Genomic DNA, 14694 nt, shown 5'->3' with positions numbered 1-14694 from the left:
AATAAATAAATATACAACAGTGTAGTTCCCCTGAATACAATCTTCATTTCCTCATCCTCTTTTTCTGCCTACCCTGACAGCTGCACTTCCACTAAACGAAAATGGAATTTGTCATACCCCAACCCCCCACAAGTCCCCTTGTTAGGCTCTGGAAGCAGTTCCAAGCATGACTGTTTAAAGGGTCACACACACGCTCAAAAAGCAGCCAAAATAAACAGTTTACAAGCCCATACTTTTGTGTGATCTCACCGAGGTAATTTACTCACTGGGAGCTGATGAATGTAACAATCTGCTGTATTTCAACCAGCTTCTTCAAACATAGAAACACAAAGGGAGAACAACTTAGATGGTAGAGCTTTTCTCCCTCCCATAATCAGGTTCTAGCTAACTCTTTACTCTCTATTTTACTGTAGAAACGACTTCTGAAGCAAATCCAAAACAAACAGAGGGACTGTGTTGGTTTCTCTGCCTTTCTCACAGGCCGGATTCACAGCCACAGCTCTGCCTGCTTGCCTGCCCCCTCCAACTCTTCTCAGCTGATTTAAAGGTGCATACATACTTGGTTAGGCTTAAACTGTGACTGGTTCAAAATCACACAGTCAGCTTCCACAGCAAGATGGGGATCTAAACCTGGGTCTCACAGACCATACTCTGAAGCTCTAAACCACATTAGCTTTCATAGCGAGGCTGCTCCTGAATAGCAAGAAGCCAAACATAGTTCAGTCATGCAAGTTTGGTGGTATCAAGTCATCCAAAGGTTGCTTCCAGGCCTAGAATTTCCAGCCTCCAGCTGCAAACTGGAAATATCCCAGAATTACAACTGAACTCCAGACAGAAAATGACTGCTTTGGAGTATAGATTCAATGGCATTTTGGCTTCATGGTATTTTGGCTCTCTGCCCCATGGCAGAACCTGTTTGGTGTAGTGATTAAGAGCAGAGGATTCTAATCTGGAAGAACCAGTTTTGATTCCCCACTCCATCACATGCAGCTGCTGGGTGACCTGGGGTCAGTCACAGTTCTCTCAGAGCTGCTCTCAAGAGCAGTTCTTGAAAAGCTCTTTTAGCCCCACCTACCTCACATGGTATCTGTTGTGGGGAGAGGAAGGGAAGACTATAAGCCGCTCTGAGGTTCCAACTGAAGGGTGGGGTATAAATCCAATCTATTATTATTATTATTATTATTATTATTAATAATTTTCAACTAAGGCCTCTCCCTTCACCAAACCCTAACCTCCTCATCTACCACAAAATCTCCAGGAATTTCTCAACCTGGAGCTGGCTACCCTAGGCCCAGGCATGGCTGTAATGTAGGCTTCCCAACCCTCCCGCCCTGGCGGGGGACCCCAGGATTTCCACCATCTTCCCCCGCTCCTCAATAAAATGGAAGCGGGGGAAGGGGGGAGGCGGCGCCGGCTGCCCCATCTTGGGGCGGGCAGCGCCGCTGCGCAGCTGCCGCCTCTTCTAGGCTCACCGTGGCTGCTCCTCCGAGATGGGCTCAGGCTGGGCCCATCTCGGAGGAGCGGCTGTGGTGGGGCCGGGTGGGGCGGCGGCAGCGTCGCCCGCTCCGCCTCTGGGGGTGGGGGGGGGGCGGGCCAGGAGCGTGGCGGGCCGTGAGTCTGGGTCCTTCTAGGGCCTGGACTCGTGGCTCGCTGTGCTCCTGGCCTGCCTCTCCCCTCCCTGTTGTGCTCCAAGCCGGCGCAAGCCTCTCTCTGCTGTTGCCAATGGAGCACGAAGGCTCTCCCTTCTCCCGCAGCCCCGGGACAGGCTAACGCGGGAGCCCTGGCAGCCGGGAGTGGCTCGGGTCCAGGATGCGGGGCATGCCCGTCTTGAGGTGCCTGCTGCGAGCGCAGCCGGAGAGGCGAAGCCCCGGCGCCTTGCTCCTTCTTGGGGCTCTGTGCTCAGCTGTAGGGAGCGTCTTTGTCTTCTTGCTGGCACGCGGCGGCTTTTTCTCAGGCCGCTGCACTGATGAGCAGAGCCATTGCATCTTGGCCCGGCTGGTAGGTGGAGCCCACCGCGGGATGGGGGAGGGGAGGGGAGGGGAGAGAAGCCCTGTCCACATCCAACCAGCAGGGGGGCACGGCGAGGATGCAGCCTGAGAAAAAGCCGCCGCTCCGGGGTGGGGGTGGGGGCTGGCCGGGAGCATGGCGGGCCGCGAGTCTGGGTCCTTCTAAGGCCCGGACTCATGGCTCGCCGCACTCCTGGCCTGCCTCTGCCCTCCCCTCCCCTTCTCTGGTTTTGCCTGGGGGCGGGGTGGGTGGCGCCGCTGCGCTTTGCCGTGGCTGCTCCTCTGGGATGGGCTCAGCCTGGGCCCGTCTCGGAGGAGCGGCTGCGGTGGACGTGGGCGGCGGGGGGGGCGCCCACTCGAGGGGGGGTGGCTCGCCGCGCTCCTTGGCGCCGTTCCCCCCTCCCCTAGCTCCACCCCAGTGTCTCCTGGCTCCACCCCCAAAGTCTCCTGGCTCCACCCCCAAAGTCCCCAGATATTTCTGGGAATGGACTTGGCAACCCTACTGTAATGTCCTCCTTTAAAAAGCAAAAATAGGTCTGGAAAGGGCCCTGCTACCCCCCCCCCCCGGCCTTTTAATGACAGAATCCAGCACGGGATACTGTGGTTGCCTAGCAACAGCCACTGAGAGACTCTGTTCTTAAAACTACAGATGCTCCTTTTATAATTTTTTCAATTTTAAAAGCTGCCCAGTGATTTTTTTTTTTAAGATTTCACATTTTTCCTGCACACCCAGGGTCTTTTTCAGGTTTGTAGAAAGATCTGTTTTATCCCTTCACAGCTCTAGTCACCAAATTTAAGTTTCTAAAGCTATTCCAGCTTCGCTATTGGAATATAAGATAAAAAATGTTTTTAAAGTATTGAAAAATGCTGTTGGGATGGGAAAAATTCTTCATGACAATAGTGGAGCTATCCAAGTAGGACTGTGCATGGGTAACTTCTGAAAATTTACAGAATTATTTGCAGTGCCCTTGATCATGGAGACAAGCTTGGTTGTCTGACCAGAACATAATGAGCAAGCTTCCAGTGTGGCTCTGCTACTTAAGTAATGTCTTATACGCATGCACCCCTCTTCATGCTGGAAGCTTGTTATTTTAGAGCAAAGTGCAGCTACAACTGAGACTGAGTAAGATGTCTTTGAAAAGGTAATACTTTGCCAATGAGGTGCTTTGATTTATCTCACCTTTACTTGGCGGTTTGTAGAAGTTAGGATCATTTCCTTCACTGTTAATTGCAAGGCAGCAAAACGTGATGTTATCTTCAGTCTCCTCAACTAAAAGGATACTCTTCACTGACACTTTTCCAAAGGGAATTGCATGAATGATCTGTGGACTTGGGTCCTTCTTAATCAGCTCTCCATCTTGGCTGCATCTGTTAAAAAATCAAAGATGACAGAAGTAAAATGGCTGCATCCAGACACTACAATCAACCTTAGTTTACCAGGTTGGTTGATTAAACCCCAGTTTAATGTAATGTTAGAATGGAGGCTGTTCAACAAAATGGTTTTGCATTATATTTTCTGTGCTATTTGCATGTATCCTATTACTTTGTCATGCACAGCAATAACACAGTTTGTGAGTAGAGTGGATAGAACCCTTCATAGAAAACAACAGATGATATCCTACCATCATTTCCATTTCCTCATTGCAGCTCCTGTCCCATATGGCTTTTGTTCACATGTGTCCCACAATCCTCAGTACAGCTTTTTTGGTGCTCAAAGCTTCCCCCTGCTTCTGTCAGCAAAAAAGCTGGTAGGAGCCAGTACAGTAACACAATGAATGATATTTACCCACAAAAAAGGTAATTTGGAAGTCCCCACAGCTTTTCCAAAGTGCTGATGGATTAATTACTCTTTTTACCACTACTGGTGCTGAGTTACTATTAAATGAAATTGCTGCTTACTTTATTTTCCCCTACTGAGTATTTTATTGATAACTTGATTTTGACTTTAAATGTACATAGGTATTAACTCACCTGGGTGCAGAGTGATGGTGAGGCAATTTATACCACTCAATACGTGGAGCTGGGTAACCAGCAGCTTCACACCAAAGGCTAGTGGAATTATTGTTCACCACGTAGGCCTCAGGTGGAACTGCACAGAAAATGCAGAGAAGCAATGAAGTACCACAGCCATATCCATCTTAATTCTTTGGTAAGCAACATAAAAAACTGCATTATGAAATACAGTTGGGAAAGAAGGTAACATGCTGATGACTCATCTGATATGGCCTTTGGAATGGATATGAGCTGCTCTGTTGCTGGTCTGCCCTTTACCCAAGTAAGAGAACAGTCAATATTTATTTCTGTTTGGGATACTTTAATCCCCACCCCAAAAGGCAGTGAGGTTCAGGACTGAACTTTGACCCCATGAGTGATTACAGCATCCTTAATTTTGTGGCCACAGGAAGAGACAAGACCCATGTTTACACTGCTTAATCAGAGTTCTTGTAAAACTATTTTTGTAGCTCTTCTGCAGCATCTATATTCTTGGGGCTTGGGAAGGGCAACAGTGGGAGGGCTTCTAGTGTCCTGGCCCCACTGATGGACCTCCTGATAGCACCTGGGTTTTTTGGCCACTGTGTGACACAGAGTGTTGGACTGGATGGGCCATTGGCCTGATCCAACATGGCTGTTCTTATGTTCTTATCTCATTTGCCTACCGGAAGAGCAGCAAGTTTTATCCTGAAACTTTTTCACTTTAGTTCATTGGTTACAGTTTAGTTTTCTTCTGTTCTTTTTGGTGGAATATTGGTGGAATGACAATGAACAGAGCACTTACCTTTCTCAGTGATGTTGAAAGTAACTGAGGCATTGGCATCACCATTCTCGGCAAAAAATGTGTACATTCCACTCACTGTTTCCCACGACTTGCTCAGCGTGAGTGTATTCCTGCGCATTGCACAATAGAAAGCAAATATACATGCTATAGTCTTTACAGAGACAACCAGACCTGGGGTAATGTTGCATGCTTGTTTCATAACCCAAGTGCATTAGTTTCACAAAATATGACATGTGCAATAGAGAAAACTTAGGGAATGAAGGCATAATTCATACTGCAGGTCATTAATAGCTGCTCCACTTAACACAGTTATGCAAAAGGATCACAATCCAATACATGTTTCTGTATGTAATTGCATACAACTATCAACAACCAGTTCACAATTTTACATTACCCATTGAATTTACAACAATCAATAACCAGATCACAATTCTATTCCAGCAGAAATGGCAAAAGCAATCCTTCAGAATTCAGGTGATGAACATTTTAAAAATCATAGTACCTACATTAAAAAATCTTCCTGCCTTTTTCTGGGTTATGTCACCTTGAGCTCAGCGGGGGTCCGCTGACTGTCTCTCCAGTGGCCCCCCTGAATCAGGCTGTTAGAGGGGTGCCACAGACGCGGCATCTCCAAGGAGACCCTGAAAGGGTTTTCTTTTGGCATGGGACTTTTGCAAGAAGCCAGGGGCATAGCGGCGGCTGTTCCTGTTCTTCTTGTATGCCCCGAAGCTCCACCGCCATGATCGCTATCACAGCAGTAGGAGGTGAACACCCGACCGCTTGCTCTCTTTTCTCTTAATAAGCTTCTGATGCATCACTTCCCTACCTCAAGCATGGCAATTCTACTTGGCAAGTAAGTTTGCTTTCAATACCACCGGCTAATGGATTGTTTTACATAACAATAAGTGGGACAGTTCAAAGGAAGGGAAAGAGGTGGATTTCCCCCCCCCCCACTTTCCTGTGAATGAGGCTTCGAAAAGATAAAGAACAACTTTGAGCATTGGCAACAATCTGAATTAGAATGAATATAGATACCCAAATCGACCTGGATTGTAATTGGATATGTGTTAAAGAGACTACAATTTGGCTGCAATATGGTCTGAACAAAAACGAGATATATTCTAGAGAGATCTGTCTTTGTTGTCTGAAGGCAACTGAAATGGTAACATCAAAAACCATGGCTGGAGGAGATTTGCAGACTAACTTGGTCTCTGAGCTACTTTTCAACTTGGATTAATGGACTGAGTTTGTTGATAGAAAAAATGGCATTACCAAGTGAAATGTTTTATAAAAAAGTTATAATGCTTAGCATAATTTCTCTATAGCAGGATCTTGGTTCATTAACAGAGTTGATTAAAAAGCAAACGGGAGCTTTTATGCTGAAAGCTAGCGAGATCTCAAATCTACAAGAGGAGAGTGTTAAAGAGATCTTGGTGACGTCTGTGAAATTCGAAATGGAGAGTGATCCACTGGGAAATGAACAAAAGAAAACCAAAAAGGAACCTTGTGGCGCAGTTAAAAAAAAGGACTGGAAATCGAGACTGATTGAAGTTTTTTCGAGAGGAACAAATGGCGTGGAATTCTTCCTACTTTTACTGAGAGGGATGACTGCATTAAGGAGAGAGAAGGTGCATCTCAGCCAAAAAATCAAGATTGGAAATTTTTCAGGAAGAAGGGTCTTTGAACAGTCTCTCTGTGGGTAATCGGATATGGAACTCTCAATAAGACCTGATATGTGATCTTAAAAGGCTGAGATTTTTGGGTTATATTAAGTTGTTTCTTCTAGAGTAATATGGATATAAGAGCTAAAGGACTGAAAAGTTTTAAAAATAATTTTATGTAAATACATAGTTAACTTGGATTAACTTTTAAGAAGGCAGACAACATAATTATCTTGTAATCTGGTAGATCCACTTTTAACAAAGATATTTGTTTCTTATGCTCGTTTTAATGATGATATTGTTAAACTAACAAGCTAGTCTATATTTTTAATATGGTTGAGTTAAGCAGCAAAAAATCAAGGCATGGAAATCTTTCAGGAAGAAGGGTCTTTGAACTGTCATTCTCTCTGTGGGTAATTGGATATGGAATTTTTAATAAGAACTGATATGCGATTTTAAAAGGTCAAGTGAGATTTTAAGGATTGAAATGTTTTCCAAAGAATGTTATATAAATAAATAGTTAACTTGGATCAATTTTTAAGAAGGCAGACAGCACAATTATTTTGTAATCTGGTAGATCTCCTCTTAGTATGTTTGGAGAAATTGTTTATACTGATTGTTTATATTAAGAGACAGATAAACTACTATTTTATTTTTAGCTTATTATTTTTCTTCTCCCTATGTTCTATATTTTAAATCTGATTTTTTTCTTTCCTCTTGAATTAAGTTAGAAGGATAAAGATATTTGTTTCATATGCTCATTTTAATGATGATATTGTTAAACTAACAAGTTAGTCTGTGCTTTCAAAATGGTTAAGCTCAGCCAGTCAGTTCTGTGTTGAGACTTTTCTGATTTTTTTATACTTATATGTGCTGAAGAAGAAATGTTTAGACTTGTATTTTAAGTAATAGTTCAGTAAAAAATCTATAATGAAAGATAAAGATGGTAAAATATAAGGGGAGAACTTTATACTTGCAGGTAGAAAGAACTGGGTATTTCATTTGGAGGTAGAATTGTAACTGATATATTTGCATTTTTCTTTGTTTCTGCTTTCCCACTTTGTATCCACCCCTTCCCCTCTTTAATGTATCTATGCTTGTGCCTCTTCTTTCTGTAGTTAAAATCAATAAAAATTACAAAATTCAAAAAAACCATCTCCCTGCAAGTACAAAATGAATACAGTAGGGAGTGGGATGCATTGGAACCATTACCTCCTACTGCTGTATTACTCCATTAGTTGCAGCAAATTGTTTGTATGGGGAACCATTCAAAAATAAGCCCTACCTGTAGCAAGAAATGAAATTCATCTCAGGATTCTACTATGCTGAGAATTCTTGGTTGATACCAATACTGGGGGAGGGGGAAATAAACTGAAAGGTATAAGATGAGATGGGATTGGAGGAGGGAGGAACAAGTAAGACAAAAAAAAAGAAAAGAAGAAGCAAAGTAGAGGAGGGAAGGGTGTATCAGAGAGGTGGGGAAAAAACAGAGACTGCCCAGGGAAAGAGATGGGAAGGGATTAAGGTAGTAGAGAGGAAGGAGGGGGATAGCTGTAAGGACTGCTAGAGAAATATGGTGGGGGATGCAGAGGAAGGGGCAATGAGGTCTCCTCATAGGTACCTTATCTTTTCCAGTATAAAACAAGTACTAAACCTGTGGGGGCTGCATATCATTCAACAGGTTTGGTTATTAAAATTTATTAACCACTCTCCCACAGGAAAACTCTACTCAACACTACTTGAATGGAAAAAGAAACCCACACAAGGACGACACCCGAAACCAACCAATCAACAATACAAGGATGCAGTTCAGAGCAGATCTGAAAGTAGCAATACAAGCTAAGAACCAGCCAGCATTCAGATTCTACTTTGTTATTCTGCTGCATGTGTAGCTCAGGCCATCCTGATGAGTGGAGGAGTGAAAGTGACCTGTTATTACATTCATCATAGGGAATGCACTAGAGAAATGGAGAGTGCAGTCTTCACTATTGTTACAAAATAAGTGTACAAAATGATGGGATTAACTGTCGTATATTTCAATGCCAGTACAATCACAACAGTTTGTGAATATGGGTGTATATGTGTGTACCTAGAATCTCTAACAAACCTGTTGTTGTTTATGCTGGGAAAAATGAGATTTTGCTTTCATTATTTGTAGTTGGTTGAATTTCATGCCCTTTAGGGCATGTGCTTGGATTGCCCAACCAAGGGCTGCACTTTTCTCATGTATGTGTGTAAAATGCCATCAAGTTACAGCTGACTTACAGTGACCCAGCAAGAGGCTTTCAAGGCAAGTGAGAAGCAGAGGTGGTTTGCCTTTGCCTTCCTCTGCAGAGTCTTTCTTGGTGGTCTCCCTTCCAAGTACCAACCCTGATGAGCTTCTGAGATCTAACAAGGTTGGGCTACACCATTCTGCTTTCCCTTCCTGTGCATTTCTTATGAAATAAAATTACAGTTTGGACAAAAGAGATCAACAATTCTTTACCTGGTATGATCAGAACTCATCCAGCTGTTTAGTGTGGCATTTTGGGAGCCACCTGATGGGTTCGTATATGTCCATGTCCAGTTGTGAACTCTGTGATAAGCATCAATGAGTATGTGCAGTTTCAGGCTTTCAGTCAAACTCACCTCCTGGCTTGTGTTCTGTAGGATGGACAAATGAACAAAGCCTCTCTCTAAAAAGAAAAAAGAATTAAAATGTCACATGGGAAGGACAAAAGCTTTTCTCCTGGGCATCATGGCCCAACAGTTATCAGTGGAGCTTTCAATCTTTATACCTGGGTGGAATGTGATGCCTTTATAATCACAGTCAGAATACAAAGTATACCCTTCCAAATCCATAAGTAATTTGTGTCATTTCTCCAAGGGATTTTGCATTTTGAAAAATTTTGATAGGATTTGAAAGGTTTTGATGCCTCTTAGTTCATAAATATTATAGGACTCAACAGAGGTCACTTTTTAAAAAGAATTATAAGGCAGCTGGTAACTTCTGAAGTGCTTATAAGAAATTTGCATATAAGATCACACAGAGTAAATTATGTCTTATTAGGTATCTAGCTAAAGGGGCCAACAGATCTGCTATATATATGAGAAATATGTGTTTTAAGACATTGTGCATTACATAGGACAGGATTTTTAAAAAGTGCAATAAATCATGCAGAACAGAATCACACTTAGAATTTCAGCTAATAGCCATTTGGCAGCAGAGACCCTTGCACATTAATTGGGTGGAGGGAAAGAGTAAGAGGATGCTGGGCAACTGCACCTCTTGGCAACTCCTAGCTGGAAACCCACTGCAATAATCCCTGGAGTGTGACAGGCACATGGCCTCTATTGGGCATGTCACGGTTCTCCATGCAATGTTGTGTTGCCTTTATTCCTTCCCTTGTTCTATTCTGACTGAGTGATGTCATGGAGGCACACCAGCATCATCATGCTTTGGTTGGCTGCTTCTATATCTAGCTGGAATGGGGGTGTGAGTGACATGCTGCTGTATGATTGATGGGTGTTAGCAATGCCATTACGGATTCCAGGAAAGTTGCTATGCTAATGGCTCCCTGGTGTGGATCTTTTTATGGCATTTCTTTTCTCTGTCTAAACAATATAGCTCCACTGGTGTTGCACCAACATCATGGGGTTGGGACTGGGATCTTATTCTCATTTATAATATTTTACTTCCAGAAAAGCATAAGACTCTTGCTCTTTATTATATTTCTCCAGTATTGAGAGACTAGGGTGCTGAATAGACAAAATACCTTTTCAAAAAACAGAGAAAGCTCTTGGAAATTCTTTTCATACACTGCAACTTTTGCCATACTAAGTGAATGATGATGACTATTAATAAAACAATACAAGTCCCAGACAATGTTCCCTCTAAACTGTGGCATTTTGTGAGCAAAAATTCTACTTTGTGAGCTACTGGCATTAAAATTGTGAGCCAGAAATTTGGCTACTGCATAAATTAGTTTGCTCTGGGGTCATCCTTCCTGAGCTAAGACAAAAACGTGTGAGCCAGAGGCTAAAAAAGCTGTGAACTAGCTCACACTAACTCAATTTAGAGGGAACAGTGGTCCCAGATTACCCCATTAGGTGGAATCTGTTTGAATAATCTGTTTGAGAATCCATTAAAAGTTACTCACCTACCACTTGAAGAATGGCAGAAGTATTACTTGATCCTTCAGAAGAGTTTCCAAAGCAAATATATTCCCCAGTATTACTTAATTGCACCTTTGGAATGTACAGATTCAGTGACGTAGTGTATTTTTTATAACCAGCCCCATAGGTTTCATTGACATAGACCTGTACCCAAGGAGGACAGAGGAGGATCATGGCACATGTTGGATGACAAAACATTGTATTGGCTATTGTTACCTTTACTAAATTCTTCCCACACCTCTAAGGCCCATCCTAAAACGTGTAGCTACACTGTGCAAAGGATAAAGTTCACATTGATGACAGTACTGGTTGAGGGCAGTATTGGGCACCTAGCTGGGGTGGGAAACCTCTGTCCCAAGGGCTGTATACGGCCCTTGAGGTTACTTGGTGTGTCCCTTGGGGATTGCAGGACTGAAGCGAGCCATGTGGCAGTCCCCTCGGGGCCTGGATGGTCAGCGAGGATCGTGGGGCCCAGCTGCACGGTGCAGCAGCCTCCCCAAGGCCCGGCAGGGATCACAGGGCTCAGATGTGCTGGGCGGCAGCCTCCCTGGGGCCTGGCTGGCCGGCCAGAATTGCTGCAGGGCCTGGAAAAGTTACTGTCACAGTTCAGTTTGCATTTGATTATCCCAAATGGTGTGGCCTAATATACTAATATTAGGGGATGCAGTCTAATATGCTACTGCGTTCCTGCTGGGCTTTTTCTACAAAAAAGCCCTGGAGCTATGAATTTGCCTAGGGCAGTGGACCGAGTGTGTGTGTGTGTGTGTGCCCGATTAGGCTCTCCCCACATGACTTCAAATAGAAAAACAATTATTTGCATTAATTTTGCTGGCCTGAATCATTCTCCCTTGGCGAAGCACTGTTTTTTAAGTTGATCATTTTTTATGGCCAGCAAATGATGTTATAAATATCCATATGGCCCTTGGCAGAAAAAAGGTTTCCCACTCCTGGGCTACAGCAAGTGTTTTGCCTCCCCCTTCTTCCCATTTCCTCCTGCTTCCCCCCCTTTCTTCCCTTCTTTAGACGCTTTATATTGCCCTTCCATAGGAGTTTTATGCCATCTTAAACTATATAAAAACTGTTTTACTGATTGTATTGTATTTATTAATTTTGTTTAACTTATGTTGTATTTTAGAAGGTTTTGTATTGTATATTTATGAATTTTTGCCACCCGCTCTTTCAGGGAGAGCGGGTTATAAATAAAATAAATAGCTACTCCATTAAATGGTCAGAGTGCTGGCATTTATTGTGGTTATGTTCAGGGGTCATTTTGTAGGAAAAAAATAGGTGGTGGGGCTCATTAGCATAACTCATTAGCATATGCCGCCACCCCCCTGCCCCCCAGCAAAAAGCAACCTGATGCCAGAAAGGAGAGCCCTGGGCAAGCAAGGCCTACTTGGGCTGGCTAGAGATCCAGCCAGCCCAAGCAGGCATTGCTCACCTGGGGCTCTTCTTGGCCACCCCCCCCTCCCAGTCAAAAGACCAGCAAGCCACCCACTGCCAAAAATCACATAATAAGTGGAGAAAGGGTGGTGCGGGATTCTTAGGGTTGCCAAGTCCAATTCAAGAAATATCTGGGGACTTTGGGGGTGGAGCCAGGAAACATTGGGGGCGGAGCCAGGAACAAGGGTGTGACAAGTATAATTGAACTCCAAGAGAGTTCTGGCCATCACATTTAAAGGGATAGCACACCTTTTTAAATGTCTTCCTTCTATAGGAAATAATGAGGAATAGGGGCACCTTCTTTTGGGGCTCATAGAATTGGACCCCCTGGTCCAATCCTTTTGAAACTTGGGGGATACTTTGGGGAGAGGCAGTAGATACTATACTGAAAATTTGGTGCCTCTACCTCAAAAAACAGCTCCCCCAGAGCCCCCAAAACCTCCAGATCAATTCCCCATTATACTCTATGAGAATCTATCTCCACATAGGGAATAATGAAGTGCTCAGCAGACGTTTCCCTCCTTCCCACCACCCCATTTCTGGCGAGTCTGAAGCAGGGGATTGGCTTCTCTACTCACGAGTTGCTGCCAACTTCTTCACAGCAACACAGACATACCATCCCAAGAGGAAGCCTTTCAATCGGAGACTGAAGCCTCTGGAGGTGCAAAGGCATATGGTCCTCTGGGGGTGGGGCTTCCCCCCTGCTGGCCAGCTGACTGGGGGCAGGAAGGAGCCTGGGAAAGCGGAAGAACTCCCGCTGGGATCTAGGGATTGGCAAGCCTTGGGCTTCTCCAGGGTTTAATGAGGGCTACAGGGGGTGTGGCAAAGCTCCTGGAGGCTGGCTGGCTGGCTGCTCTCCTAATCCAGGGATTGTTATGCAGCTACACCTACTATTCAGTGAATAAGGTAGGTGGAGAAGAGGAGGGGAGCTGTGCTCCTGTGAGCTCCTGCTGAATTTCAGGCCTGGTTATGTTGCTTCTCAGACTAGTCTTGCCAATCCCCAGGTCCCAGCAAGGGTTCTCCTGCTTTTGCAGGCTCCTTCCTGCCCCCAGTCAGCTGACCAGTGGGGGGAAGCTGGGACCCTACAGCCTACCATGTGTCTTTCCACTTCCTAAGGCTAGAAGCTTGGAAAGGCTTCCTTTTTAGATGGTGTATCTGTGCCTTTAAATATGTAGGACCCAACTTGAATGAGGGGTGGAGTGAGCCAGCAGAACAACATGGCTGCTCCCAGTAGCTGTGAAAGCAGTCCAGATGATCCTCCATTTGTTGTACAATCTTTTCAGAGGTCATTTGCATTGGAAAGGGTGAACTAGAACTTTTGGTTTCCCTGTGTTAGAACTTGGAACTTCAGCAACTCGTGAGTAAATAGACCCAGTGAGACCGCACAAGTGTGGAATTGCAAACTGTTTATTTTGGCAGCTCTGTGTGGGTGGCTGAGTGTGTGTGAGAGAGATGACTTGCAGCTGTTTGGGTGAAGCAATGAAGACTATATTCAGGGGAACTGCACTGCTGTATTTTTATTTATTTTAGGAAAAGTCTCCTGGCTCCACCCCCAAAGTCTCCTGCAGCTCCACCCCGAAAGTCCCCAGGTATTATCTGAGTTAGACTTGGCAACTCTATCTCAGACTGGGACAGTGACATACAATAACTGTACTGTCACAAATTAGCCTTAAAACAGCCAGCAGAAACCAACTACCGCTCTTTCTTACCATAATTAGCTTGGGTATAAATCTCACTGAAATTAATAAGATTCATGTTGGCAGAGTAGGCTGAGGATCACAGCCAATGAAGGCATTATATAATTAATTGGTTGGAAATAAGAATAGATTTAAAGATGATGGTTTAAAAAAATGCTCAGGGACATGAAACAAGAGAGTTTACATCTTTTTACTAATTACACGTTCTGCAAAGCCATGCCATGTCAGTGCTTATCTACTCTAGCCACATTGTAAAAAACATATTTACAAGTCTTTCTAAAAATTATAGAAAATTTACTTACATTTGGAGAAAGAGGATAACTCCAGTTGCAATCGTATTTGCTGAGATGGTAACTTAGCTCGCAGGTGATACTGAATGGTTCACCCTGGATTCTCACATAGTATTTCTTTCCGATTGTAACAGACACAGGCTTGACTTCTAAGTAAAGTCAAAACGTACTGTAATCATTGCTTTATTAGGATCAACCAGAGGATCAGATTTCAACATTCCCTTAAGGTTGAACTTAAACCAACACAAAAGTCAGGCTCAGGAAAGATAAAATTTTATAACAAAACAGTAGTCCAGGACTGAATCTCTACTCATCTACTTGAGTTTACTGGGTGACCTTGGGCCAATCAAACATGCTCAGCTTAATCTGCTTGTTGTGAGGATAAAGTGGAAAAGAAGATGACAATGTTCCTGTAAGCTGCAGAGTCTTGTGAGCAAAAATTCTACTTTGTGAGCTACTGGAATTAAAGTTGTGAGCTACTGCATAAATTATTGTGCTCTGGGGTCATCCTTCCTGAGCTAAGACAAAAATCTGTGAGCTATAATAATAATAATAATAATAAATTTTATTTATATCCCGCCCTCCCCGCCTAGGCAGGCTCAGGGCGGCTGACAAAAGTTCGATAAAATTATACAATATAAAATATACAATATAAGGTAATTTAAA

The 14694-nt window shown here is 43.7% G+C and overlaps 1 protein-coding gene across 2 annotated transcripts in view; it reads right to left on the bottom strand.

Moving 5' to 3' along the window:
- Positions 1–14694, bottom strand: part of CSF1R (colony stimulating factor 1 receptor) — a 66883-nt gene that overhangs the window by 20768 nt on the left and 31421 nt on the right. For both annotated transcript variants that reach the window (XM_060240323.1, XM_060240324.1), the window contains 6 exons: positions 14041–14177; positions 10583–10742; positions 8929–9118; positions 4783–4892; positions 3978–4095; positions 3187–3374 (listed from right to left, as the gene is read on the bottom strand). In XM_060240323.1, the coding sequence (XP_060096306.1) occupies positions 3187–3374; positions 3978–4095; positions 4783–4892; positions 8929–9118; positions 10583–10742; positions 14041–14177 (903 nt within the window). The remainder of the gene's footprint in view (positions 1–3186; positions 3375–3977; positions 4096–4782; positions 4893–8928; positions 9119–10582; positions 10743–14040; positions 14178–14694) is intronic.

This window comes from Heteronotia binoei, chromosome 5, assembly GCF_032191835.1.
Source record: "Heteronotia binoei isolate CCM8104 ecotype False Entrance Well chromosome 5, APGP_CSIRO_Hbin_v1, whole genome shotgun sequence".
NCBI classification, from domain to species: domain Eukaryota; kingdom Metazoa; phylum Chordata; class Lepidosauria; order Squamata; family Gekkonidae; genus Heteronotia; species Heteronotia binoei.
The sequence above is the reverse complement of the archived record's forward strand: the minus strand, read 5'-3'. Positions and strand labels throughout refer to the sequence as shown.